Genomic DNA, 27,421 nt, shown 5'->3' on the forward strand with positions numbered 1-27,421 from the left:
CTGATTGGAAGATTGAACTACTTCTACTTGACAAACTGAAAATAGCGAAAAGTAAGTAAGTAGATCACCAAATATCACGAAGTAGAAGTAGAAGTAGCGAAAATCAGATCTACTTGAGTAAGTACCACAAGTAGAGGAAAACTACTTGAGTACTTCGAAAAAGTAGAAGTACTTCGTTACTGACCACCTCTGTGACGTAGTCACTGTCGTGCCGTAATTCACAACTTGATTAGCTTCCACCATATAAGACGGGCGTTGTTGTTTACTATTCATGATAAAAATAAAAATTGGCCACTGGCTGCGCTCGTGCTGGTTTGCCTGTACTCAATGTTGCTTTCGTTTTATGACGTCACAATTGGAATATATGCAATGTAGTTATATGCAATTTTTGGAACTCTCTATTTTTGCTGACGATTGCCCCTGAAGAGCGTCAGCTCGAAAGGCTTCGGGTTTTGCTATACGCCAAAAAGTCTCTTCAACTGTTCATAATGTTTCCACAATGATCATTTAACACCGGACTGATATGCCATATTACGATTCCTGAGCCGCGGACGCAGTACTGTATAACTACATTCAATGCACTTTAGTCCGACTTTACTAGAGATACTCTTTAGAGAGAAACATGGCATATGACCCTGGCGGAATACTTGGCTACACCACCATCATCGTTGCTGTTAGTCGTATGCAGAGGAAAATGACGCCTTTGTCTTCTCTACTTTTGACTTGTGCACTGTGACAAGTGTGTATCACTATACGCCTCAATGACCGGAGTCAAGTGAAAAGATTTACGTATGGCCTATAGGCCTACATATAATTCGATAAAAATCAGGGATATCTAGATATCCCTGCAACAATTTGATATATATGTTTCGCGGGAATACCATGACAAATATACATAAACTTGTGCAAATACACCGGAATTTTCGAAATAGCTCTGTGGTCCACCTCAAAATGTTCCTGTGACCCGCCACCCTCGGTTCTAGGCGTTCTCGCCCCTCGTAAGACACCGCTCATTCGAATCGGATGGCGGAGGTGTGTCCTCGTCGACCATAAATCACGTGACCACAGATCACCATATTAAGAAACCGTTGTGATCAATCATGTCCTCGAACCCCAATAAGGGGACGATATTTCACTGGTAGTCCATCTTCAAGACCAGAGTTCTACTGAGTCGACATTACACCAGCATTATGAAATCCAGGATATCCCTGTACTGATGCCTCTGCTGATATACATAATAATGTTCCGAATATATCAGTATACGTTCGATATCTGTATTTAACTCGTTACTCGAATCACGAATTACTAACGAGATTACCGTTAAGACAGCGCATGAATCGAATTTCAAACTTTTGGGGATGGTGGTTTGTGAAGTGGATTTGTGTCAGTCCAGTCATGGCGCTCGCTATACGACACCTTGAAGTTCGATTATGCATGATTAGTACGATTGTTATAACATAGCATGATTTATTGACACATATAATATTATATGGAGGACAAGTTTTTTTAATTCTGCTCGATTGATGTAGAATGCATTCATAATATAGTAGTTTTTCTCAGACTTCACGGTTTCTTGCCCTTTTTTCAAGTATCAGGGCTGATAGACGAAATACAAGTAATGTGCATGGTCACTTTACTATTATTGGAAGTTACAGTGAAATGTCTGTATTGGCCGTCCTAGTCTCGAATCATATGACTCGGTTCGAGTCATGCGAAATGATTCGAGTACAAGTCGAGTCAATACAAAAATTGACTCGAATCAAGTCGAGTCACCAAAAAATCGCGTCTCGAGTCGGCCTCGAGTCGAGTCATGACTCGAGTCATTACAACATTAAGATTATTGCCGATGTTGAAACTTGAAAGTTTCAGCACAAATTAAACTCATTACAACTCAAGAAACGTAATGTCTCTGAGGCGGCTTCGCGCCCTCCGTTAGGTGCTTTCACGCTCCCGAAGGCGGTGCGCCTCCCAGTTTGAGGATCACTGGGCTAGAGCGAGATTATGAGCTTACATTCTTGCGCAGTGTCACAGTTTCTCATTCCTGATGAAGCCACAAATGATATTTGGGGTCCCACACTGTCGAATTATTCCCGGCGTAAAGGGTTCACAGAGCAACCCAGAAATACTGAGCGCGAATAACGGGTAGGCCTATATTTGCGGATCGAATACCAACCCCTGACATATTTAATTGGAATTTAAACAAGACAATTTCATGAGGTCATGACACCACATTTCGCTCATGTCTAATCGTCATCGTGAGTGACATCTTTGCAATGCAACTCCGGCAATATCTTTAGACAGAAACGTAGAAGTGATTTATATTGTACTTGAAATGGTATTGCGACGTGTCATATATTCGTGTTTATACGAACCAGAACCTTTTGGAGGTTCTCACTTCGCATGATCTCTGTCAGTATCACGCACAGTTTTACTTTATCCGTTTGCTTGCGGCTACCGGCTACCATGGAGTATCAGACGGATATGTTCGGCGCGATGATAAGAAGGTAGGACCAGGGCCTACTATATTCACGGCCTTATCTCCCACAAAACACTTGAAAGAGCTAACAGGCCGACGCTGCAAAACAGACATCAGCGATTGACTCAGGAATTGTTTTGATTTCGCTTCTCATAACAGACTCCTCGCGTTTTGAAGCGCGCAGTTTTCATTCTTCAGCGAGTTCTCGAGTAGAAGGGATGTTATGAGCTTTGACCATCTTATAGTATTAGACCATCTTATAGTATAAGGTAGGCTACCGTAATGCGATTGTGCTACTATGAAGCAGTCCCCTTAGTTTGAATTGTTATAGAATGATACTGTGACTAACTAATACTACAGGGACAACTGTTTCCTTATTGTAGTGGAGATAGGTTTAGCTGCCGTTTTGAACGGCTTATAGCATGAGGTAAGATGCCGTTATGCAGTTGGTAAATAATTCTTTATGTTGCGATATTACGCACGCACACCACACTATTTTAAGAAATTGCGATGGTAGTTCAGTGACTGATTGTATACTTGGTGAATCAGGTTTGGCTTATGGCTAAATAATCGATAATGGTCAACAAGTGCTGTGTTTATGGTTGTAAGTCTGGATACTTGACAACTAAGAAAAAAGTTTCGTCGTTTCAATTTCCATTTGATGACACGGAGTTACTAATGAAATGGACAGCTTTTGTGAATAGACGCGATTGGAAGCCAACTAAGAATTCTGTAATTTGTGCGTTGCACTTTGGAGCAAAGTACATCAAAGACTGTGGCTTACGAAAAAAGCTACTTTGGGATAGAACGCCAGTCCCTTCCGTTCGATCCGAGCAGGAGCTGCAACGGCCTTCGCTGATCCCGACTGTGTCTCCTTGCAGAAAACCACCAAAGGAAAGGATATTCCAGAAAGATGAGTTGAAAGATTTCAAGCTGGCCGATAAAATAAGCAGCTTATCAGATTTGACTGAGTCACATGCTCCACAAGGCTATACCATGTACAAAAGAGATAATGAATATGTGATTTTCTACCATTTGGAATTCAATGATTTCCCAAAGGTGTCAGAGAGCATATAAGGATTGATGATAAGTTGCATGTCAAATTGCAGTGTGATGGAAAGAATGTTCCCTCGCCACCTTGGTTCACACAAGGCACCAATGCTACCCTGACTAGATTTAGTGCTTTACTCAACTTTCCGCAATATCTCAAAAATCTCCGTGAAAATTCCCAGCACAGTTTATTGGACGAGCTTCAAAATCTAATATATTACAAGACTGATGGCCATGCTCATATTCGATATTCATCCGTAATGATTCGTTTTGCTCTACTACTTCGGTACACATCTGCACAAGCTTATAAAATGCTTACAAGAAGCTTTCCCTTTCCGTCAATGTCAACCTTGAGCCGATACACCAAAGGGAGCTTTGACGCGGTTAAAGTTCTGGAAATTATGAAAGAAAAGGGAGAAATCTCCACTGATATAATTTTGATGATAGATGAGATGTACTTACAGAAAGGTGTTCAATATCATGCTGGTAAATATTATGGAGCAGATGAAAGCGGTAACCTATATAAAGGTATTGTTGTAATGATGGTCAATGGTCTCCAAAAATCAACATCAATCGTGGTGAAAGCACTGCCAGAGACCGAAATTACGGGGAAATGGTTAGCAGACGAATTGCTGGATTGTATTGCTACTCTCAATCGCCATGGATTTTTTGTTCGAGGACTTGTGTCGGATAATCATCCATCCAATGTAAAAGCATTTGCAATAATGAGAGAAAAATACCCTGGCAATGATGAGTTCTCTCTTCATCATCCATCCTGCGCCAAGAAAACGTATCTATTTTTTGATAATGTCCATCTTGTAAAGAACATTCGGAACAATTTGCTCCGAGCCAAAAAATTTGTTTTTCCTCCATTCTCATTCACCGTTGATTCTTTGAGTATATCATCGCCCGGTGGATTCATTGCATGGAGCGATCTTCACAAAATCAGAGATTGTGACGATAAGCTGGATTCGAATTTACGTAAAGCGCCAAAATTAACGTTTGCCTCATTGCATCCAAGCAATAACAAACAAAATGTCAATTTAGCTCTTGCTTCATTCCATGAGTCGACCATTGCAGCTTGCAAAAGTTACTTGCCTCACAGGGAAGATATTGCTTCATTTTTGAGTCTTATTAATGCTTGGTGGACAATTGTAAATTCCTGTAACAGAAATTCAGGAAACCCCTTGGCCAAAGCAGTGGTCCCACAAGATAGCAAAATCAATTTCCTACAAGATTTCGCTAATTGGCTGATAAAATGGAATGGACATAACCCCCAGAATTATTGTTTGTCAAAGCAAACCTTCAATGCTCTGATTGAAACCCTGCAGTCACAATCACTGCTGATGAAAGACTTGTTAACAGTGGGGTATGAATATGTGGTTCTGAGAAAATTCCAAAGTGATCCAATTGAAAGAAGGTTCTCACGGTATAGGCAAATGAGTGGGGGGAGGTTTCTGGTTGGTTTGACAGAAGTTACCAATTCTGAAAAGATAATACTTCTCCGTTCCATCCTAAAAATTGACATTAATTACTGGGAGCATGATATTGGTGTTTCAAGTTCAACACATTTTGATCATTTCAAACAAGTCATTGAAGGTGCGGCTACTGAAATTACCGGATCAGTTTTATCTCCTGACAGTGAGGAGGTTTCGTATGTTGTTGCAGGGTACATTGGTAAGAAGGTCCTCGCAAAATTGGCTTGTGAAATATGTTCTGAGTTATTTTTTGATGACTTTGATTGCGCAAGTTCACGTTATTTCGATTTACTCGATCGTGGGGGACTGCTTGCTCCCTCAGAACCACTCGCTAAGTTTGTCGCATCCGCTTTTTCAATCCTAGATGGTTCTGATAAAATAATCTGCTCTCATCCTCGGGTTGCAGTGAGGGAAGCTGGCGAATATGTTTTGCATCGTTTTGGGAGGGCCTTGCACTTTGCATGTTACGATCATCGAGATCGAGCTTTGAAATTAGCCAGCAAAATTATTGTGAACATATATTACAATAACAAGCAGAAGCTGGTAAATGCTTCTGTGAGAAAAGACGGTGTGAAGGATTTTAAAAAACGGCAGTTGAGCAAAACTTAGCTTACATACTTCAGTGATACATTTGATGAACAGTACTAGTTATCGAAGCTTATATGACTAAGCCACATGTTCGTTTTTACCAATTTATTCTTCACGTGCTTTAATTGTTTTCCATGCAATAAAATACTTTGCATGAGCATTGAGCAAGTCGGGGTATTCTTCATAGTTAGCTTACTTGGTGGATAACTGCATCTGCGACGCTGTCACTAGTCACTTTGTGTTCTTTTGCGTGAAAGTACGGCTTTCGCCTGTTCTACGGCTCTGTTAGACTTATCTGAGGAAAGGTGTCTGGTAGCGAGAAGCGAAATCGTATACATAATCGCTGATGTCTGTTTTATGAGCATAGGCCTGTTAGCTCTTGCCGTTGTTCTGTACCAGATAAGGCCGTGAATATAGTAGGCCCTGGTAGGACCCTTCTCGTGGGCTGATGTGATATGGAATATTGCTCAATGGGAATATTCATATCCGTGTTCTTGAGTTGCCTTCGGAGACTTGCAAAACAGAAAACCGAAAGTGATTATTACTGAATTGCCGTGTGTGGCGTAATAGAAGTTGCACCAGGTATTTACAAGTTCACGCTAGCACTCTTATGTTCGCGGTATGTCCATTCAGAGAGGGATAATATGTTATTTATTGTTGTGTAAAGACAATTGGTGAACCTATGAAAAGTGTAATGTGTGTACCTTGCTCAGGTCAATTCTCTCCTACAAAGAATATGTCAGCCTTTGTTTGCCTTGGAAGTCGAGGAGACGTTTAGTCCTTGAAATTAAGCCATTCCAAGCAGACGGGTTAGTTTTGTTGGAAGGGTCTGTAGAATTTTAAAATGGCTAGCAGCTGCGGACCGTTTCACGAAGAGGCCTTGCGACGCCAAAGAGTTATCGATAGGAAGAGGGCTGCACTTGCTAAATTGGCAATATTACAGGTAAGAGAGTGGATGTTTGTGAAAATTTCTGAGGCTATAGGTTAAGATCCTAGTTTTACGATCCAATATATATTTCTTTAGAATCCATATGTTTTCGATGCTAGTGGCTATAGGTTCCTGCTCTTTTGAATTGCATCACTGAGCCATAATCCGGTAATCCATCTCACTTGAATAGATCTCAAAATGGTTTTATCCTGATTTCAGTCGGCATTAGGATTAGGATTATAGGATTGAATTTTTTTGTACTTCAAACACTAAAATTCCGCCGGGCAATGTGTTTAGTAACGGAACATTGTTTATTGATAGGCCTATAGTTTCTCTGGAAATTCTTTATACCAATGATCCACGTTTATAATACCCACTTCCCCAGTTGCCGCATATTCGATTGAAAATGCGCTGCAAAAATGTTTTAATAGAACACGTAGTTGGCTAAAATCAGGATGTGACTGATAGTAGTGATTTGGTGACAACATAATGAATGATCGTCAATATTGTGTGATAGTGATCGCGATCATGGAGAGGCCCTAACGATTTGGAAGTATGACTATGAAAAAATCAGTCGCCAAACTTCTGCACCGCAGTACAATGCATACATCCACGCATTACCATGACTCATTGTGATATGCTATAGTAGAAACTTCCGCAGCGTGGCATATTGCAAATATTTTCAGCTTTTAACCAGCAAGGTACGATCGTGAAAGAAGACAATAGAATGTTCACGATATTCACCCACTGCAAGAGAAATGCATGATGTTATTCGCACGACTCCGTGCCCATTGCCCAACTTCATTCATTCGTTTATGAACTTTCATCACATCAAGATATCAACACGTATCTATAAGACTATTAATCAAACACCGACTTCGGTGCATTTGATAATTCGTGAATAATGCGTTTGTTATCATCTGATCATTGGCATAGCGAGTAACACATGACATAACCCATATATTCGCTCACGCAAAAGCACATATGAATATCGTTGCAGAAGCACACTCCATATCGATTACTTCATTCGTCCAATAAGCGTGCCGCTTTTATGTCCTTCACCACTCGACATGCCTCTTACCAGGGATATCTAAACACCGGGATGTATCACTCGTTTTAGAGGCGTGCAATAGGAGTGCCACCTCGAACGCATCGATAGCGTAGATAATACTGTTGGCGATTACTGTGAATATCCCACTACTGCTGACTGACATGAATTTTCTTGGTTCTCAAATAACTGCCTAGCAGACATTCTGGTTATCTCATACAGAGCTAAGAACGTATGTGCCAAATATAAGTAACTAAAACATGTGTATTTTAATCAAGGCAGGTATTTTATTCAAGGCAAGATACACAGCAAATATAACCAAAAAACACTGAGCAGATGTAATCAAAACCGCCTAGCAGACATTATGGTTATCTCATACAGAGCTGAAAACGAATGTACTAAATATCAGTAACTGAAAGCTTGTGTATTTTAATCAAGGCAAGATACACAGCAAATACAACCAAAAATCAGAGCGGATACAACAAATCACTAGCTGATAACAAGCGTATTTTTTAACCAAGGCAAGGTACATAGCAGATACAAGTAAAATTCACTTGTTGATGACAAACATTTTAATACAGGTTAGATACACAGCAGATTCCAGTATTTTAATCAAGGCTGGTTACAGAGTAGATACAGTAAAAAATCACTAGCTGGAAACAAACATATTTTTAACGAGACAAGGTACCGAGCAGATATACAACCGAAAATCACTAGCTGATGACAAACATATTTTATTCCAGGTTAGTAGAGACACAGCAGATACCAAACATCACCAACTTAATCAAGGCAAGATACAGAGCAGATAGAATAAGAAATCACTAGCTGAACACAAATGTATTTTTATCGAGGGAAGATACAGAGCAGGTGTGATAACATACAAAGCAGATACAGCCAGAAATTACTAAGATTTGCTGGAACCCGTGGAGTTAAGTTTCCTGATCTTTTGCTGTTTTTGGCTCATGGGCAACTTGGAACTAGTCTTGCTGATGAAGCGTTTCAACTGTTTTTTTGCAAAGCAGTTAAATGACGTTTGCATGATCAATTCAAAATTGTTATGGGGATCTTTCTCATTCTCACATACAACAGATGTGAGATTGCACAGAAAAGTTGACTTCAAAATTTCGCGAATGGCAGATACAAAAACCCTTCTTGGATTAGGACAGGTTATGAACTCTTTCATAACATCACTGTCGTTGGCTAGAGCTGTGCAATATTGGACAGCAAGGGTTGTCAAGACATAACAATAGTCAGTGTCCAGTTCTGCCTCGGTATCGCGCTGATCCATTTCTCCTTAGATTTTTCGTCCCGTAGAAACTTGAACAGTGTAGCAGTCGCACCAGTTTTACTACTAGACCTGTACCTAGTGCTGCATCCAGGAATGCAACATGTATACCCCATCCTAATTATCAGTGATACTCATTGTCCCTGGGTTAACAAAGTTAAAATAATAATGTGAACCGATAGGAAGGCAGCTAAATGACTTAGTAGTAGTTATACACATAAAGACACAACTTGGTATGAATATACAAATAGGATGAATTGCCTGGGCAGGGATTTCAAGCTACTAACACAATACAAGGAAGCCTTTATATATGAGGAATTATGCTTTCAATTAAATGACTTGATAAACTACTAAACATGCTTCGAATACAACCAAGAGCCCCACTAGTACAGGTGTTCCTGACAACAAATAATATATCAAAACAGTTGCGCGAAATGTAGCACAATACCGGTAATTTATACTGGTATTGCCGGCACACTAGAATATGGATATCTGATCATCCATCACATACCATATATTAGTCTACATCCTCAAAATTGATCTAAATCTAGGTAAAATAAACACTGCGACATCTCCTTAACCGCGAGAACCGTCCGACTCAATAGCTCAGCAAGAGTGAACTGTGGCACATGTGGCACTCCTGTCGCTCGGCGCCGAGAGTGAAAACGAGAGAGTGCGTCATCCCGGTGTTTAGATATCCCTGCCTCTTACACAACGGAATAGCTTCGTCCAGAGTATTTATAGAGGATAACATAACAAAGGAGGCACCCCATAGAAATATGTAGCCTACACGTGACAACTATCCACGCAGCTTAACGATGAATTCCGTTTCTCTGCAATATAGCGATATCTTTTCAGTTATCGTGTAGCACGAAAGTACAACGGGAATTTCAACGACGTAACAGTATTGCACCTTAAACTAGTGATAATTATTCAGTGTTTGAAACGATAATCCACCTTTATTGATTCAGGAGGAAGAAGAAGAGAAAAAGCGGCTCAACGCTTACCAGGCGGAGAAGGAGAAACAGGAGCGCCATGCAAGGAAAATGAGAGAACTGCAGAGCCATCTCAACAACGTGAGAAAGGAAGTCGCGCCAAGGTAATGCTCTTTCAAAAACACTGGCAAGACAAGAGATGTGATTTGGCACACTGTGAGCTGTATTGAATGCCAACCTGTATGTTATCAATCACATCGAGCAGGGTGGCTCAGAGATGGAAGCGGGCCGGGTGAACCGGACCCGAACCCGGCCCGAACCCGACAAGTTCAGCCCGAACCCGGCCCGAACCCGACGGTCGAGTTTTGAGCCCGTTTCGGCCCGAAATCAACTTCAAATAGCAATTTTCAACTGTTGCGAGCAAATAAGCTGATATACGATTCAAATTTCGAGCTTTTCAACGCTTTCAATGCTCTCACTTTGTTTTCTTTCGATAGCAATCTTGCATATGGCAAGAGAACTTAATATATCTGAATGAGAATACGCTGAAAACAGCCCCACTGTTAACTTAGTTCCACCATCCTTTTTGCAAAATGTGAACTGTATTAAATGGTTCAATGTTAAACTAAATTAAAGAAATAAAGGAATGAAATTGGCCAAGATGAGAAAAAATAGTCTGTTCAAAATACAAGTCAAATGTCATCCATACAAAGGGCGTTGCATTCACACGTTATACGAAGAATTGATTATTTCAATAGCCTCAACAGTTACTGGAGACAGTCGGGTTCGTCTCTGCGACAAGGTCAGACCGCACGATGAAAAATCTCTTTCGGATTGCGCACTTGAGCACTGGGCTGCAAACATCTTTCTAGCCACCCTGGAGAGCGTTGGAAAGTCCCGTTCATGGTTTCTCCAGAAGTCCAGTGGATTGGGGTGCGATGATGCATTTTGGTATTCCTTGTACCGTTGAAGTTCCTGAAGTAAGTTTCGCTTGATACTGTCAGACGAAGCGAGGCTTGGAGCAGAATGTCTGTCATGACCGTCGCGAAATTGGGAGAATGGATCATCACGTTCGACTGGTCGCATTTCTCTTGCTTCTGATCGAACATAGTCTTGATTTCCTGGGCTATTGTCGGCAACCTTTTCCATGTGTTCAATTACCCATTTATCAATGTCCGAGAGCAATCTTATCTTGAATGAGACCTCTTCATTACTAATAAGTGGCAGAAATTCAAATCGTTTGAAATTTGGATCGAGAAAGGTAGCTAGCCAGTGATGGGCCTTCAGCGAAGATTTAAAATATACTGTGTCCAAAAGTTGTCTAAGTTCTGTCTTCATGGCCTTGATAACGGGATGGTCATTCTGGCAAGGTTTTGCAAGTTCAAACGCCTTATAATACGCTAGCACGGCGTAGCCTATCGTTGGTTTGGAATTAAATTGCATAACATCAAATATATCGCCAAATGGTTTCATGAATTGTAAAATTTCCGCGTTCATTCTTCGATTAACAGATGCTATGAGCTGCATGCGGTCTCTGTGTGGTTCTGAAAGAATGCGCACCAAAGCTTCATAACTTTCGTTGATGGAATATGCTCTATCAATATAGCCTTGCCATCTCCGAGTTGACGAGCCTTTTTTCAACGACACGGGCAGTTGTTCCTGCACACCGGAGGCTTGATTACAATACTTTACCAGAGAAGATGCATTGTTATCGTAATCGAGCAATTCTGACTGTGAAGTGCATACCCGTGACCACATGGTTGAGAAGCAAGTGTGTAGCCTATGTGCCATACAGTCAAGGCGTGCGGACGTTTCCAATATTCCTACTCGAAAGGCAGCGACAACATTTGCACCGTGGTCGGTAGTTGCCGTGATGTTTGAAGCATCAATAGCATATTCAGCCAATATAGTCTGTATAACCCGTGAAATATTTTCAGCAGTGTGACGTTCAGTCCCAAAATGACGTACCGCCAAAACTTGATGTTTCATTTCAAAGGACTTATCAATCCAGAAGACGTGTACGTCTAGGTATGACGTATGCTTGTATTCGTCCGTCCACAAGTCCAACGTTACTGCGACGGCTTCGGCTAACTGTGGTTCAACTAAAACCTCTGTTGTCCTTTCCCTTATTACTGCAGCTTTTTCCTTGCAATATAACGATATAGTTTTACGTCCATATATCACGTCTGATACATTAAAACGTCCATGCGTCGCGGACATGTTCACAAATTGCTGTAATAGCTTGATCAGGCCGTCATTTTCAACTGATTGAAAGGCATGATAGCCACGAACGCAAAACTCCAATTCAGCAGTTTTTATGTCCAGCTTTTCAGATTCGCTTAGTCTAAGCGTTTTATTTGCAAACTGTAACATTAGCTGCTGCTTCTTTTTTCCATGAGACCCAGGCTTGCAATGTTCGGAATGGCGCTTGATATGGGACGACCCTGTTTTTTGGCAATCGTATTTTAATACTAGTTTGCAAACACCGCATGAAACTATTCCGGTCAAAATTTCCGGGGTGACACCAATTACAGCATTAGTAGGCTGACAACGCCGTGCTACGACTTTCATTGTCCTCCAAAACTCTGATCGACCTGGAGCAGGAGAAAACGTAAACCGTTCTGGATGTCTTTGCAATTCTTTTGATAATTCATGTGTCGTCTGCATTATTTACTGTTAGTGTAGCCTACTATATAACAATACTACCGCTGTCACATAGCCTAATACAATATAAGTTAGTTTCCGTATAGACCTAAAGCAATTCACCATGGACGACAAAATCACAATGGCGCATCTAAAAGCTTTCTTTAATAAATATTAACACCGCCGTAACATATCTATCGATCAATTCTGCTGTGCCACAACGGAAGCCGTCGTCTCATCACCTGCTTCTAGCTGTTCAGTTCAGCATGCCTCATCGAAATTATAACTAAATTGGTAGTAATCCTAATCCAGGCTCCAGCATGGTAATCCATCCATTCGTAAGTCATGTTTTCGTCACAATGCGGCCAGAACAATGATCAATGTCTGCCGTATTTGGGACACTTGTTTACTATTTAGCTGACATTGTTTCATTATTCAATCATAGTCTTCGGGCCGTCTTATAATGAAGTTTATCTGGGTTCGTACTGCGTATAAAATTTATTCACAGATATTGCCATACTTACGTGATACGGTATTGGTGTATCTTATATGTAGTTGTGCCACTTTCGAACAAAATTGCAAATCAAATTTGTAAATGAAGTCAATGCTTTTCGTAGTGACTATTCGGCCCGATTCAATCCCGATAATTTTTATAACTTTGGGCCCGAACCCGGCCCGAGCCCGGCCCGAACCCGGCCCGAACCCGAAAAGCCCGGCCCGACTTCCATCCCTGTATACTTAAAATCTAAAGATATATAGATTTACTATTTGACTTATGACAGATACTGATATTTGACAATATTTATTGTCGCTGATGTGAAGTACCGATTGATTGTCGAATTAATTGGTGACTCTACAGGGTGTTTGTTGAGCATTACAATGAAATTGTGATAGTAGATCGCCCCGTTCCGCTTACTGTTCATATTTATCTACCTAGAAAATGCCACCAGAGTCGACAGCAAGTGACATATTGATGTCGCAGCCCATAGTAAAGCATCGCAACGTCCCATTTCCAATCTTATATGACCCCCACCTATATTTATCTACGTCAGACACACTGTTCTCTCGAGCCGCGAGCCGTCCCCCGGAGACTTCAGCAGGGTTGCGACTCATCCGAACTTAGTCAATAGAAGAAGAGAGGTGGTTCGACCATCTTCGGTTATGGGTATTCCGGCAACGGCATACAAAGACATCAAAGGGAAAGAGAAGATTCTGCGAAACCACAATTTGTACCAGGCTCACCCCCGAGTACTCTACAATCAACGACCCCTGTCGCACCGATAGCAATTCATGTTCCTACAGCCATTTTACGTATACATGAAAGATTTGACGTTGCGAAATTTTGTTCATTACATTCTTAACTTATTTTTCTAATGAATTAAAATTGAATTGAATTGATCTGTGCTGCAATCATTAATGACGTGCCGAGGGATAGAGAGGAGCTCAGGAGCAAGTGCGCACGAGAGCGGGAGTGTGAATGCCCAATCGGTGGCTCAACAATGGCCAATGCGCTTGCGGTTTGCGCTGCTGCTCACCTGCTCCCAAGCGGCATATGGTTGCGTCACAATACCAAACTCCGTTACAATCCAACATTCGAGGCTGATTTTGGAGGGTTCCAGGACCACGAGCCGAATAATATTTATATTTTCGCAATCAGTACCGTGGTAGCTTTCGATTGATACCCGTTTTATCAAATTTAATGCTCGACAAGCCGATCAAAAATTACCGTCAAATTGCCTTTGACGAAATGGAAAGAGTGACGTAAACCAATTTCACTGAGCCGTGAGATTTGCTTGTGTCCACACCATAGGACACTATGGTGAAAGAGTGGGAGTGTGGAAAGTCGCTCGAAAAAAGACGAACAAGCAAAGACAATGAATATTACATATGCTACTGTCGTGGCGCACATAACCTTAATAGGCGAAAAGCGCCACTGTTGTGGTAATAAAACAAACAAACATCCTAAATGTTCATTTTATATCATCTTCAAGTCCGCAACGTATGCTGTAAATCAAATTGGATAGAAGGTAGCAATCGGGGCCATTCAAGATTCGAAAACGTCCTAATGCGATCAGGTTGTAAAAAGATACGGGGTTTCCGACAAAAATCTATAAATCCAGACTCGTGTCGGATGTACACACACACACACTACAGACGCACGTTTCTTGACATCGCAAGCTATATATATACATCGACATCCGCATCGACATTCGACACATTGAATTTTGTTACTCCCCGCTAACATAGGGTTGCCATACGCCCGGCTTTTTCCGGTAATGTCCGGAATTTTAGTGTTCAAACTGCGTCCGGGTGGTGCTAAAGTATACCAAAATGTTCGGAATTTTGGAAAACTGAAACTAGAAACGATGTTCACCAAATTTGGTTCAATTCCAACCAGTGGAAGCGGTGTTATTACCGTCGGAAAATTTGGATTATGAATAAAATAGTTTTGACGGTAACCAATTCTTTAATTATTTATTATAGTGGTGCCCACCGTAAATACTATTTTATTCAAATAGATATGTTGTAAAGTAGCACAGCAGTGATCCTCCAACGGTATTTTAAGCTCTGAGCGAAAAGATGACTTTTTTTTAGTCAGCTGATCACAAAGTGGGAAAAGTTCACCGAATTTTGAGAATTCTTCTCCGGTTTTGCAGGTCTCAAATTTCTGAAAAAGTGTCCTCTTTTTAGATTTCCAAAATATGGTAAGCCTACGTAAAATCCCATTGGAAGTCGGATATGTCCGCTGTAGATGTCCCCGGCACTAACATAATAACAGAAAGGGAAGTCAAATCGATGGATGAACTTTACCAGAAGTACAAAAGGACGTATATATGAAGATTAAATTTGTAGCAAAGAATACCTTTGAATTGTAAATTTTTTCTATATTTGGACAGTGTCGAAAATTGAAGTTAGTTTGTGCGGGACATTTTTTTTCGATTTGAACAAAATGATTATAATTTTAACAATTTATACCAAAATGCTCATTAACCCTAACTAGCGATTTCGAAATGAGGCCGTGAATAGCAAAAAGATTGGGCACCATAATGACCTGAACTGTCTATTGCATATTCATCGTCAAAGTATAGGGATTGTATGGTATATACCAGGGTTGTAACCAAGTCACAAGGCTCCGAGTCACAAGTCAATCTCACTTTTATAGTTTTGACTCGAGTCAAGTCGAGTCATTTCAATTCACCACCGAGTCAAGTCCGAGTCCAAGTCAGCGAGCAGAGGGTTGAGTCCGAGTCATAGAATCATGACTCGAGTCCGAGTCCAAGTCATTGTGTTGACTGCTCAGTTTTCAGTTGAAGTCTAGTCTAGATAAACCCACTTTTTTATAACTCTGTTTGGTGATATCGAATGGTTCGCATTAATAATATAACAATTTTCCTCACGTTTTGCAGTTTCTGGTCGCATTTTCAAGTACCAGTACCAACAGACGACATCCCAATAGTGTGCTGGCTTCGGAATTACAATGAAATGTCGGTCTTGGCCGTCTGAGTCTCGAGTCAATGACTTGGTTCGAGTCATGCGCAATGACTCGAGTCCAAGTCGAGTCATTACACATATAGACTCGTGTTTCGACGCGACACTCCGATGTAAATGAGTGCCGATTTAGCAGGCGTCGAACCCTGTCTGCTAAGCTGAATCTGCTCTTGGACTCGCTAACCTTGCGTATCAGTCTTGTATTTCAATAGAATCAAGCAACCCAAATTGAAGATTAAACAATGAGAACTTCCGAATTGCTTTGAAAATACCAAGATGGTAATACAAGCAATTGTGAGATTCGCAATAGTGCTCGCTCGTCGGTTGCTCGATGGTATGGAGGTCGAGACAACGGTAGAGAGGGCAATTTATACTAGCGAAAAAGGACAATTTAAAACAGTAATCAAACAATCAAAATCGCTAAAATCGTACAAATACAATTAGTAGAAACATGGAATACAAATAAGGACAGTCGAAAGTCGAACTGATTCCTTTAAAAACGTTATAAAATAAATGATAGAAAAAACATGCGCGATCGCAAACACTCCCCCATTTGACTGAACCCAGTCAACAGAATTGCACCAAATAGTAAACGATCATACGATTCAGTACTCGCGAGAAACATATACACCAATCTGTGACCGCACAAGGTCCCACGACTGTGAATAGCAAATGTTGATTCGAAATGGCACACGTTCCCTTGTGGTCACGTAACAACTTCTGACAACCAATGGGGTTTTAAGAGCGCAAAACAAAGAAGGGTAAGTAATACTTATCTCACGTGCAGTCAACGTCGAGACAGAATAGTTCGATGGATCAGCCGGTTGAAGCCATCAAGTTAAGCGACTTGGGTCAGTTATAGGCTTACCGTACGTCCTCTTTTAAGAGGATTTGTCCTCTTTTTTGACGTTTTTGAAAGTGTCCTCGGAGGACGCCCTTTTGTCCTCTTTTTTGAGATTTTGTCCTCTTTTTTTGAGATTTAGAGCAGATTTAGTGCAAATTGCGAGTGATATTCCGCATATTAGTACAGAATTGAAGCTCCGACGGGCGAAAAACGGTGATTTTAGCTCAGAGCGAAAAGATGACCTTTTTTTTTTTTTTCTTTTTTTTAGTCATCCACCTGGCAATGTGGAGTAAAAAACGTTATTTCGAGCTCTGAGCGGAAAAGATGACTTTTTTTTTTTTTTTTTTTAGTCAACTGATCACAAATTGGGGAAAATTAACCGGTTTTTGAGAATTTCACTCCGGTTTTGCAAGTTGCAAATTTCTGAAAAAGTGTCCTCTTTTTTGATTTCCAAAATATGGTAAGCCTAGTCAGTTATCAACTACTTTTGTTCAGAAGGCGTACACAGACGATTCCCTTCCCGCGACTAATGCCAGAGTCATCATTCCAATACACAGGGATTAAACTTAATGTTCATCGTGTTAGATCGAGCCTCCAAATCTCAAAAACGTTCAATAAACCACTCTGAATGGTGGAGAGGCGTTCAGCAACTCTACTAGTGATGAAAACAAATCACATTTAAATGGTAGAGTGGCGCTCAGCAATTCTATACTAGTGATACGAATAAATCACCTTCAATCGTACAGAGGCGTCAAGCAACTCTACTAGTGATAAGACTAAATCACATATAACGATAGAGAGGCGTCCAGCAGCTCCACGAGCGATATAACGTTGTTGGGACGGAGAACCGAACGCGGCTCCAACCTAACCGACGTTACCCAAGTGTGATGACGGTCATCGTTGTAGGAAAATCTTGCCATTGAAGAAGTTGAAACCGTCGTCGCAATCTTTGAGGCGTCTCATGCAGCATCCAACTTCGTAACAACACAAGATGTAGCAGATTCGATGCGAAGCAGAGGCGATCAATCCATCTTGTGTTGCGAGCACTATTGCGAATTGTTTCGACGCGACACTCCGATGTAAATGAGTGCCGATTTAGCAGGCGTCGAACCCTGTCTGCTAAGCTGAATCTGCTCTTGGACTCGCTAACCTTGCGTATCAGTCTTGTATTTCAATAGAATCAAGCAACCCAAATTGAAGATTAAACAATGAGAACTTCCGAATTGCTTTGAAAATACCAAGATGGTAATACAAGCAATTGTGAGATTCGCAATAGTGCTCGCTCGTCCGTTGCTCGATGGTATGGAGGTCGAGACAACGGTAGAGAGGGCAATTTATACTAGCGAAAAAGGACAATTTAAAACAGTAATCAAACAATCAAAATCGCTAAAATCGTACAAATACAATTAGTAGAAACATGGAATACAAATAAGGACAGTCGAAAGTCGAACTGATTCCTTTAAAAACGTTATCAAATAAATGATAGAAAAAACATGCGCAATCGCAAACAACTCGAGTCGAGTCGAGTCATTTCCGTATTTTGAAAAAATGACTCGAGTCAAATCGAGTCACCAGAAAATCGTGACTCGAGTCGAGTCATGACTCGAGTCATTACAACCCTGGTATATACTATAATACAATCATATATAGTATCCATAAATCAAAGCAAATCGAATGTGTTCGATCGTTCCGTTATAGAATGTTTACATTCTATAGTTCCGTCGTGTGGATTTGTAACCATCATCCCGGTCCGCAGTTCCGTTCGGTTCGCCATTAAGTGTTCTCAACGCTTCATCTGCTTGCATTGTCAACTGGATTTATTAAATTGTTATATGTTATTATTATACAGTTAATAATATCCATTGTCCGTAAAAATCTGGTAGGTGTCGGTATTTCAGGATCATAAGTGCGTTGTCGTTGAGTCACTGTATATAAAAGGACTATAATATCATGAATGTCTTCTGTCTATCTGTTGTATCAATACTGACTGAGTGAGAGAGAGAGATATGGTATTCTTTTTCGCCTGCACCATCGAGATGCTTTGACGACGGAGATGCGATACGGCCTTTATAGTAAGGCCATCTAGTCTGCACCCCCGGTTTTTTCTCCTCCATGCTATCCGTGATTGCTGAGCGCCTAGCAGGATAGCCGCGGATACCAGTTTTCGAGTCTTTGGTCTGACCCGGCCGGGGGTCGAACCCACGACTAGGGCTGGGCACAATGATTCGAGTACTCGAATCTGAATCGAGTATTAATTTTAATGATTCGAGTCGAGTAGTAAAAGACGATTTTTTCGAGTACTGAAATTATACGCTCCTCACCACTGAAAGTTGATTTATCAACGAGGAGTTTATCAACGATCAACGAGTTTATGCTAATTTCACTGTTGAAGCCTTGAAACCTTGATTGGCCGTATCGTAGCATACGAAACATGAAGTACAACATGAAGTACAAAGCTACGAACGTTACTGGGAATAGCACATTTACGAAGTCATGATCATCCCACTATATTGTCATCAAGTGCAATGAAATCAGTATGGTCGAAAAAAATAACAAAGTATCCTTAATATGATGGATAACAGGCATTACATTCTTTGTGGTCGCTTAAAAGGTACATATTTGGACTTTGACAAATAATATTCTGCTATGACGTCATAATGAGTGATACTCGATTACTCGACTCGACTCGAAGCATTTTACGTGATTCAGAATCGAATCACTCAGGTACTCGATTTTGCCCAGCCCTACCCACGACCTACGGACCGAGAAGCTGTATCTCGCTCAGTGTGCATTGTGCATGCCTCTTCTCTATACCTAGGCCCAGGTGGGTGTCTTATTTCCAAGACTACCAAGTCTTTTCGACACCTTCCTCTCTTTTCATTGTATCGCAGTCTTGTGGTGATAAGTTTTATTAAGAGTTTCATCATTTCAAAACACCACAAGACTGCGATACAATGAAAAGATAGGAAGGGCCTAGGCGGTGTTAAGAGGAGGCATTCACGCTGAATGAAAAGTAAAAGCACTTTAAGCTACAAAATGAGGTGGTACCATATGTGACGGAAGGTGAGATTGTTATGTCAGCTCGTGGTCCGGTAAACTTGAGGGCTGACTAGCAATGTTCCCTCGAATTTTTGACGAGTTTGCGCACGATCACCAACTTACTGCGCAGACCCTTGGACAACAGTGGGTAACGACTAAAAAAAAAGGTCATCACTTCGGGTTTTCTGTGCGCAGAGAACGTTTCAGCACTGCACATTTGCGCACGTGCGCAGCTTAGAGGGAACATTGCTGACTAGTCTATATTACATACTTCTGCCGTCTATGCCTCCTATATATGAAATCACGAGAAACTATCACATTTCTCTGTAATATTTCGGAATCAGTCCTCACAGATACATAAATACTATCGGTACTATAAGCCTGTAACACTTCCAAATGGCTGCTCCGCGTGCTGTTAAAGACAGTGACACAGCTCTTTGGTTGCACAATAAACTTGGATCATCTGAGGAGCTGTGGGTGTCATCAAGTGTCGGCGGGATTATAAAGACTGACACCATAGACAACATTTATCGTTGCTTTACCGTTCTTACGTCAACTGTCAAATTGAAGCTTCTGCTCGGCATTTTGCATTTACCTAGAAGAAATTTAGACGAAATGAAGCATACTATCGAAGGACTAGTCGAATTAGCGTTGGAAGACACTGATCAATGGGTGAGACTTGTGGCAGACGTTGTCAGGACATATCCAATCCGAGGGCGGTTGAACATTGATCTCGCTTCGAATGGCATTGCCGCATCCGTGATAGAGCAATTGCGTGAGAAAGTGGACGATTCGAATGTGTTTGCCACTTTACCTTTAGAGTGTCAGTACGTTAACAAAAACGCGCTTCAAAGTTTGGTGGGCAGCCAACCCCCGCCGGTACGACATTTCGCATTGAGAAGAAAGCCAAAATCCGCTGCTTTGAGAGTTGATTTGATGCAACGCTCAAGCGAAGCATCCAGCCAGGCTAAGAAAGAGAAAACTGTGCCTGTGAAGCACCGTGACATGACTCGTAAGTTCTCAGACGCAAGCCCGATGAGAGGAATACCGAAAACTCCATCAATTAGCCACAGACAGGAAGGTTTCAGATCTCAAACGACTCCAAACTCGAATATCACTCCCAGCGGCGGAAGCCGGAGCGTCTCCAGATTCAGAACTGAGAGAGGCACTAAACTATTGGATATATCAGAGCAGCCGTTGGGAATACGGGAACAAAAGCGCAGGAAGAAGCAACAGCAAGAAGAAGAAACTAACGTCCCACCGTCGAATACACAGGAAGAGAAGCCTGATGAAACTCCGGATTATGCAGCAGGTTTACCTCAAACCGTCGTCCCTTCAGAGGATATGGAAGAAGATGCAGACACTCAGCCGGAAAGTGACTCAAAGTCAGAGGACGAAGACAAGAACGATGTAGAGATGGAGGACGAGGAATATGAACAGGATCATTACCCTCCCGAGTCCCCGGAAGAAAATAGCTTGAGTACCATTGACCAGGAGCAACCGTCTCCTCCGGAGAACGTTCCCCAGCCGATGCCCGAACCTCCAAAACCAGCGTTGGTAGAAAAAAGACCATCGGTCGAGGAACTTCCGGTATATGCAATGCCAGCCACACCCTCACCCTATTTCCGACCCGTTACAAGCACAATTAACCCGGTCGTAACAACCGCTAGTCCCGCCAGGCAGATCAGTGGTATTTCTGGCACTGCTCAAGCTAGTATGCTATCTCCTCAAATGCACAGTAATGCGATATCTCCGGCTAGGAATAATAACTTGATGAGTTACTCCAATACACCTCCGCCCAGTGGCCCGACATCTACAGCACTATCAAATCCCATGTTGTCGCGCGATCCACCTCCTCTAACAACTCCACCACGAATCTCTATGGGTTCTGCTGTTGCACCTGAACAAAGACAACTCGTTATCCAAAGCTCTGCGTTAAGGCAAGCCAGTTCATATCCGCAAACCCCCGGATTCTACGCCCCTATTATCAGACAGCAAGCTTCACAATTATCGCAGCAAAATTTACAGTTGCATAGGCAACAACCTCCGGTAGGTCAGTCAAACACTCAGATGCATCCTAACGCTAGGTCTTACAATCGGCCTGTCCAATTACAACCGAATATAGTCCAGTACGTTGTGCGCCCTAATCTGGTTCAACTTCAACAAGGTACTAGCCATACGCCTGGCTTTTCCGCCGCCCCTAATCCAACTTTACTTACTAGTCTCCCACAAAATGTGCCTAGCTCCAATGCCCAAGTCTTACAGCATCAGCTGCAGATGCAGCAGGCGCGTTTGCAACAACAACAACAGATGCCAATTCAACAGAACCAAATACCAAAGAAAACACTGGTCCTTACTCGCGAGCAAATGGACCATGCACAAGAGATGTTCAAAACTGCAAACAGATTATCCAGACAGGAGAAATCTATTATTCTGGGTTTCATGGCTGGTTCGAGGGACAACCCCGCTCCGGATAAAGGTGATGTTATCCAAATAACATTGTCGGAACACGAGCAGCTCATGAAAAATCCATCCGGCGGTGATCATATCCCTGTTCTTGTAGAGACTTATTTTGAAATGAACTATCGTACGGGTGATTCAGCAAAAAAGCAAAGGTTGAAACAATATGTGGCGCATTATAATTCTGGAAATGTTAAATGATGAATGTGACACCCTGTGTCATCAGCCAATCATTATTTGTATTCTGACAAGGCAATGATTGATAGACAAATATAATCAAATTCTAGCTATTGAATGACTCGTTTTCCGCTGTGGATTACATTGCTACAAACCTACGATCATGATGAATTATCCATACATCACACTGGTGTATTTCTAGCTCCATCTGATGGGTATTGAGTATTCATGAACCTATCAATGAGAAGTAATTCGTTATGTCATAAAGAACTCACTCTACTTCCTCTACAAGTCTTTGAGTGTGCCTGTTAATAACACTTGTCCGCTTATATCAATTTGCATTGTATATTTTCAGTATTTCACAGGCGTTTTAGCCTATTTAAGCTGTTTTATCACTGCCCCAATGGATAGCGATGATGAATTTCAAGACGACAAGTCTGAAATGAGACTGATTGCAAGAGAATGGGAAAAACGGAGTCAAAGTATTTTCAAAGAAGGATTTGTACAAGGAAGTACCGCCGGTCAAAATCAATCACTACAGACTGCATTTAATGCAGGATTTAAGCAAGGATTTTTGTCGCGTTTTCTTTTGGCGAAAATTAAAGGAATCCTTAACGCCCTCGTTGCATACCAGATGAACTACGAAGGCCACCCTATCACGGAGTCTACTATTTTAGAAGCCCATTCACTTCTAGATGAAATACGTTTGTTGGAGGAGAACTCGATTGCCGAGGATTTCTTGAAATTGACTTTGAATCAGAGTGCTAATGGTTTTGGTATCACTAATGACTTGATAAGTGACTTTTCAAAAGTATCTACCAGGCAAATCCACGATACTGGGAATGATGTTGAACTTGATGAATTTGATACATCGTCGACTGGTGTTGATTTGACATTGGCCAGCAAATTAACTGTGGAACGCGTCAATGAAATTTTACTTGAATGCCCTTCTATTAAATTAGTAGTGGATCGATGCAAATGTATTCTAAAAACCTTGAAATGGTCAGATGATACGATTGATAAGCTATTATGAATTGTGATTCATGTCTGCAGAGCATACTACCATTATTGTCTGCAATTTTCAGCTGATACCTGCTTATTTGTCATGCAATTTCCCCGAATGCCTCCAATTTTCGCATAACTGGCTAGTGGCTTCAATACTCCAATATATTATTTCTGGTAACCGGGAATGGTCGTTTCAGTGTCACAACATCCCCAGTATAACCTTGTTAAGTACCTTCATGATTTGAGGCCTATATTAAGATTGATCTGGGAATTTTCCAAGAAGCTAGTTTTGAACTTTGCATAATTTATTTAATACAATATAACAAGTAATAAAGCGCATTTAAGATTGTAATGATTGATTGCCGCATGACAGTAATCTCTTTATGCAAGGACTAGAATAATAGGCAGGAAAGCAATCACTTGGTATTTTTGCAATATTCTTGGCAGCACTTGAACAAATGAATTAGCGGTTATATCCTTTCAAATTCTATCCATCTTAGAAACTATGTACAGTACACACTTAAAATATTTTTAGATTCACCCTAAAACTTTAGTATATAGTCAACAACTGGTAGAGATTCAGTGAGTGAATACTGAATAGCGTCAGAGAGCAATATGCATAATGGTGAAAACCTGTCATTGTCACACCTCTTGTGATTTTTTAGTCACACCTGCGATTCTTTAACACTCTTATGAGCTGATTTGTCATAGTTGTGAAGGACAGCCCGTCCTGTATCCTTAGCCGTCCTCCTAGCAATTGCTTTCATTCCCAAATTATCTATATTGAACGCAGTTTTACCCACATTTACAACTGTCCCCATTGCGTTAGTTGTAGCCAGGCCTGCGTCTTTTCCATATTTGAATTCAACATTTTCTACTGCGGCTTTTGATACCGCTTGAACGATAACAATGCCAGACCTTTCAAGCTCGCTCCAGACTGTTGTAATTCCATACAGTCCAGCACCGGCAACTTTGACTGCGCCATCAACAACAGACTCTCCTTGACCCCCGTTGTCTGTGACAGATTGTGGTAAAATCTTCTGGCCGTATTCTTTGATATGTGGTGCTAGCTGTTCACTAACTTTGCCAGTCGCTTCGCACAATCGATCAACAAGATACCGTGATGCTTGCACGGTAGCTCGTGAAGCTTCGTGAGCATAGTGCAATGAGGTTTGCACAGCGGGGCTGACTGGCATCGGGCTGTCGCTCGGAATCAATTTTTCTTTAAGGTTAGCAGATTGTGTTTGGATGGTTCGAGACGCACCGTCGGCAAGCGTACTAATGCCAGTACACATGAGTTCCGCTCCTTTAGTAAGGCCTGCGGCAACTGTACCACTTGTTGGCAGTTTCACCAAATCGCGTAACCTTAACGGGGCTGCAACTTCAATAACATCAACCTCGTCTTCTTCACTCTGTTTTTTGAAAATGGCAAGATTCTGCAATATATATTCGAACGTCTCAATTTCACGTTGATCAATTTCAGATGATATGACGATACCAACAGATCCTTGTGTAATTGTATGGGAGATCTTGTTGGGAAACAAATATATTCCGGAATTTGTTTTGAATACTGGTGTCTGTCCGGTCAACAATGGATAATTCCAATCATTGACTTTTATAAAGAAGCATCCTGATCTGCTCTCCATCACTTTTAAAAACGTTGGGTACGAAGGCGGGGTAGTAGCCACATGTTCATCTTCAGAGACAAAAAATATCTGAACTCCACCCGGTATTATCAGCAGTTCGGTTGCACCTTTAGTGTAAGATAGTGACGAATGCCCATGCCCATCAGGAACTGAGTCGGAATATTCAGGTAACTCATTTTCATGAGACTGTTGCTCCAGAAAAGAGAGGCGCTCTTTAGTTTGTGCCCGTAGGTTGCGCATCTTTTGTTGCTGATCTCTAGCATCATCCCATTCAGATCCGGAATAGGCCTCTCCAGTTATATCTATTTCCACACCCTTTTCGATGTGTTCGAGGCATTTCAAGTAACTTTGAGCTGCTGCGGCGTGTTCATTCTCCTCATCGAGCTTCAGTGCTTTACGGGCTAGTGTGGCTGAATCCTGATAGTGTTTCACTATTTCCTTCAGTTTGTTGTAATTTGAACCTGAGCTCGCGCAACCGGCCATGTTGAACGCAACCGGACTAACCTGCTTCAAATGCTATGGTGGGACCACATACACGATACCAGATGCGTTGAAAATGACCGTCACGGCGGAAGTTAAAAAACACACATCAGTGAACCGTAACAATATAGTCCAAATCTAATCGACGGAACAGCGAACCGTGCCAAGCGCGACGCAAGCCTCCCATGCCGCAACTTGTGCAATGTGCAAAAAAAGATCAACTTTGCACTCAGCTCCCGAAATACCCACCGAAGCGTCACTTCGGTGCTGATTTACGGCATCTCAGTCTAATCGTAGCTACGTTGTAAATTGCTATGGTCTAATTTTGCTATGTATGACCAAAATTCTCAAAAATAAGACAAAATCTCAAAAAAGAGGACAAAAGGGCGTCCTCCGAGGACAATTTCAAAAAGTCAAAAAAGAGGACAAGTTCTCTTAAAAGAGGACGTATGGTAACCCTAGTATATAGATATACGGAAATCGACATGAAAGGTGCAGACAACCAGTTGTACGCAACGCAGTTATGTGAAACATGATTCACGACGAAAAGTTATGCTGATGTCACATGATATTGCTCCTTTATAGTAATATTTATGCATGACTGCTGCATTGTGTTTATATAGGTCAGTGATTTGGATAGATTCGCATCTCTGTCTATAGATAACCATGGAAAACTGAATGGGATAGAACGGTAACTGCGTGGCCTGTCAATCAGATACGGTTGAATGACAAGTCATCGCAGCCAGAATGTTTCGGTTGTCTGCCATGATGCTCCGGTTAACGTAAACACACATAGCGGGTTAATTAAGTGTTAATATTATCGTAGCTTGTCTAGATTACTTTTCATGTAGCAGAAAGCTGTGATTAAGTTGAACATCGACTGCAGTGTCTGTAGTGCTGTATAAATATTATTTTAATTTCATCAGGTACACGGCTTACTCATTTATACTGTAAATCTATTGAAATTATGGCCTCGCAAGTTAGTGACGTTGTTAAGGAATGGTACGATATTCCCCCGGAAATTGTCCATGAACTTCTCTTCAACGACTTTGATGGAAGCGTGGTCACCATATCTGTTCCAAATATTATTCAGCAACCAGCGGATCTTGAACCATTGCTGCGCTCATTGGAGTTCAAAGACCCACCAGAACTCTCTGAAAAAGGTATTGAGCTAGCTACGTGATGGATTATCAGTATGAATTCCACTACACATCCAGATGATATTGTGATGAGTTACAGTAATTGCGGTGATCCAATATTAGATACAAAATCAAACGACAGGCTTTTATGTGCCAAATTTTAACTTGAGCTCATGGAAAAAATAATTGATAATGGAATGAAGCCACCTCAGCCGGAGTCATTGGTCTCTACCAGTATTTCTGAAAGGGAGGGCGATATTTTAGAATACATGACTGGTTTTACGTTGAGAAACACAATTCGAAAATTCAGTGACCAGTTAGACCGATCTTTGCTTGGATATCTTATAGATAACACTGGCAAGCATTTTGGCAAGGTAATCTCTCTGATGGAGCGCAAGGCTGAGGCGCTTGTATATCCAAGCTCAGAGCTGCTCTTTCCTCTTAGGAGAGTCTACAGAGAGTTTACGAGGGAATGCAGCAAATCCCCAAGGTTAATGAACTTTTCAATTTTGCAGGACAGAGTTGTCAAAAGTTAATGCGTATTCAACTTCATAAGCAGCATCAACAGAGCAACGTGTCCTAATGTCCATTCCAATGTACTACAATGTTTGCAATTTCAAAATTGATGGCATATAACTTACAATGTAGATTTCAGCGAATCTGGACGAGACACTGGCCTTGCAGTACATTGTGATTTAGTTGAACACACCG

The 27,421-nt window shown here is 41.4% G+C and overlaps 4 protein-coding genes and 1 long non-coding RNA gene across 5 annotated transcripts; 4 read left to right on the top strand and 1 right to left on the bottom strand.

Moving 5' to 3' along the window:
• Positions 1-6,241: 6,241 nt before the first annotated feature.
• LOC145458054 (uncharacterized) lies at positions 6,242-13,829 on the top strand. Its single transcript, XM_080336362.1, has 3 exons — positions 6,242-6,535; positions 9,825-9,952; positions 13,484-13,829. Exons 1-3 carry the CDS (start codon positions 6,437-6,439, stop codon positions 13,713-13,715), a joined length of 459 nt encoding a protein of 152 aa, XP_080192488.1. The 5' UTR covers positions 6,242-6,436; the 3' UTR covers positions 13,716-13,829.
• LOC145458057 (uncharacterized) lies at positions 7,591-8,998 on the top strand. Its single transcript, XR_013921062.1, has 2 exons — positions 7,591-8,573; positions 8,665-8,998. It is a non-coding gene; the product is annotated as an uncharacterized LOC145458057 (long non-coding RNA).
• Positions 13,830-20,057: 6,228 nt separating the features above from the next.
• On the top strand, positions 20,058-22,795 carry LOC145457152 (negative elongation factor A-like). Its single transcript, XM_080335318.1, has one exon. It carries the CDS (start codon positions 20,200-20,202, stop codon positions 22,462-22,464), a length of 2,265 nt encoding a protein of 754 aa, XP_080191444.1. The 5' UTR covers positions 20,058-20,199; the 3' UTR covers positions 22,465-22,795.
• Positions 22,796-22,843: 48 nt separating this feature from the next.
• Positions 22,844-23,668, top strand: LOC145457154 (uncharacterized). Its single transcript, XM_080335322.1, has one exon. It carries the CDS (start codon positions 22,844-22,846, stop codon positions 23,471-23,473), a length of 630 nt encoding a protein of 209 aa, XP_080191448.1. The 3' UTR covers positions 23,474-23,668.
• A 64-nt stretch (positions 23,669-23,732) lies between these two features.
• Positions 23,733-25,709, bottom strand: LOC145457153 (spartin-like). The gene has a single exon (XM_080335321.1). The coding sequence runs from the start codon at positions 25,572-25,574 to the stop codon at positions 24,111-24,113; it is 1,464 nt and encodes a 487-aa protein (XP_080191447.1). The 5' UTR covers positions 25,575-25,709; the 3' UTR covers positions 23,733-24,110.
• Positions 25,710-27,421: the final 1,712 nt, after the last annotated feature.

Source organism: Botryllus schlosseri, chromosome 15 (assembly GCF_051294905.1).
Source record: "Botryllus schlosseri isolate E-star chromosome 15, Bs_hap1, whole genome shotgun sequence".
In the NCBI taxonomy this organism is placed as follows: domain Eukaryota; kingdom Metazoa; phylum Chordata; class Ascidiacea; order Stolidobranchia; family Styelidae; genus Botryllus; species Botryllus schlosseri.

Coding starts and splice junctions, on each gene's coding strand:
- LOC145457154 (XM_080335322.1), top strand. CDS start 22,844: ATGGATAGCGATGATGAATTTCAAGACGACAAGTCTGAAATGAGACTG.
- LOC145458054 (XM_080336362.1), top strand. CDS start 6,437: ATGGCTAGCAGCTGCGGACCGTTTCACGAAGAGGCCTTGCGACGCCAA. Junction 6,536..9,824: donor CTAAATTGGCAATATTACAG/GTAAGAGAGTGG, acceptor TTATTGATTCAG/GAGGAAGAAGAAGAGAAAAA. Junction 9,953..13,483: donor AGAAAGGAAGTCGCGCCAAG/GTAATGCTCTTT, acceptor TATCTACGTCAG/ACACACTGTTCTCTCGAGCC.
- LOC145457152 (XM_080335318.1), top strand. CDS start 20,200: ATGGCTGCTCCGCGTGCTGTTAAAGACAGTGACACAGCTCTTTGGTTG.
- LOC145457153 (XM_080335321.1), bottom strand. CDS start 25,574: ATGGCCGGTTGCGCGAGCTCAGGTTCAAATTACAACAAACTGAAGGAA.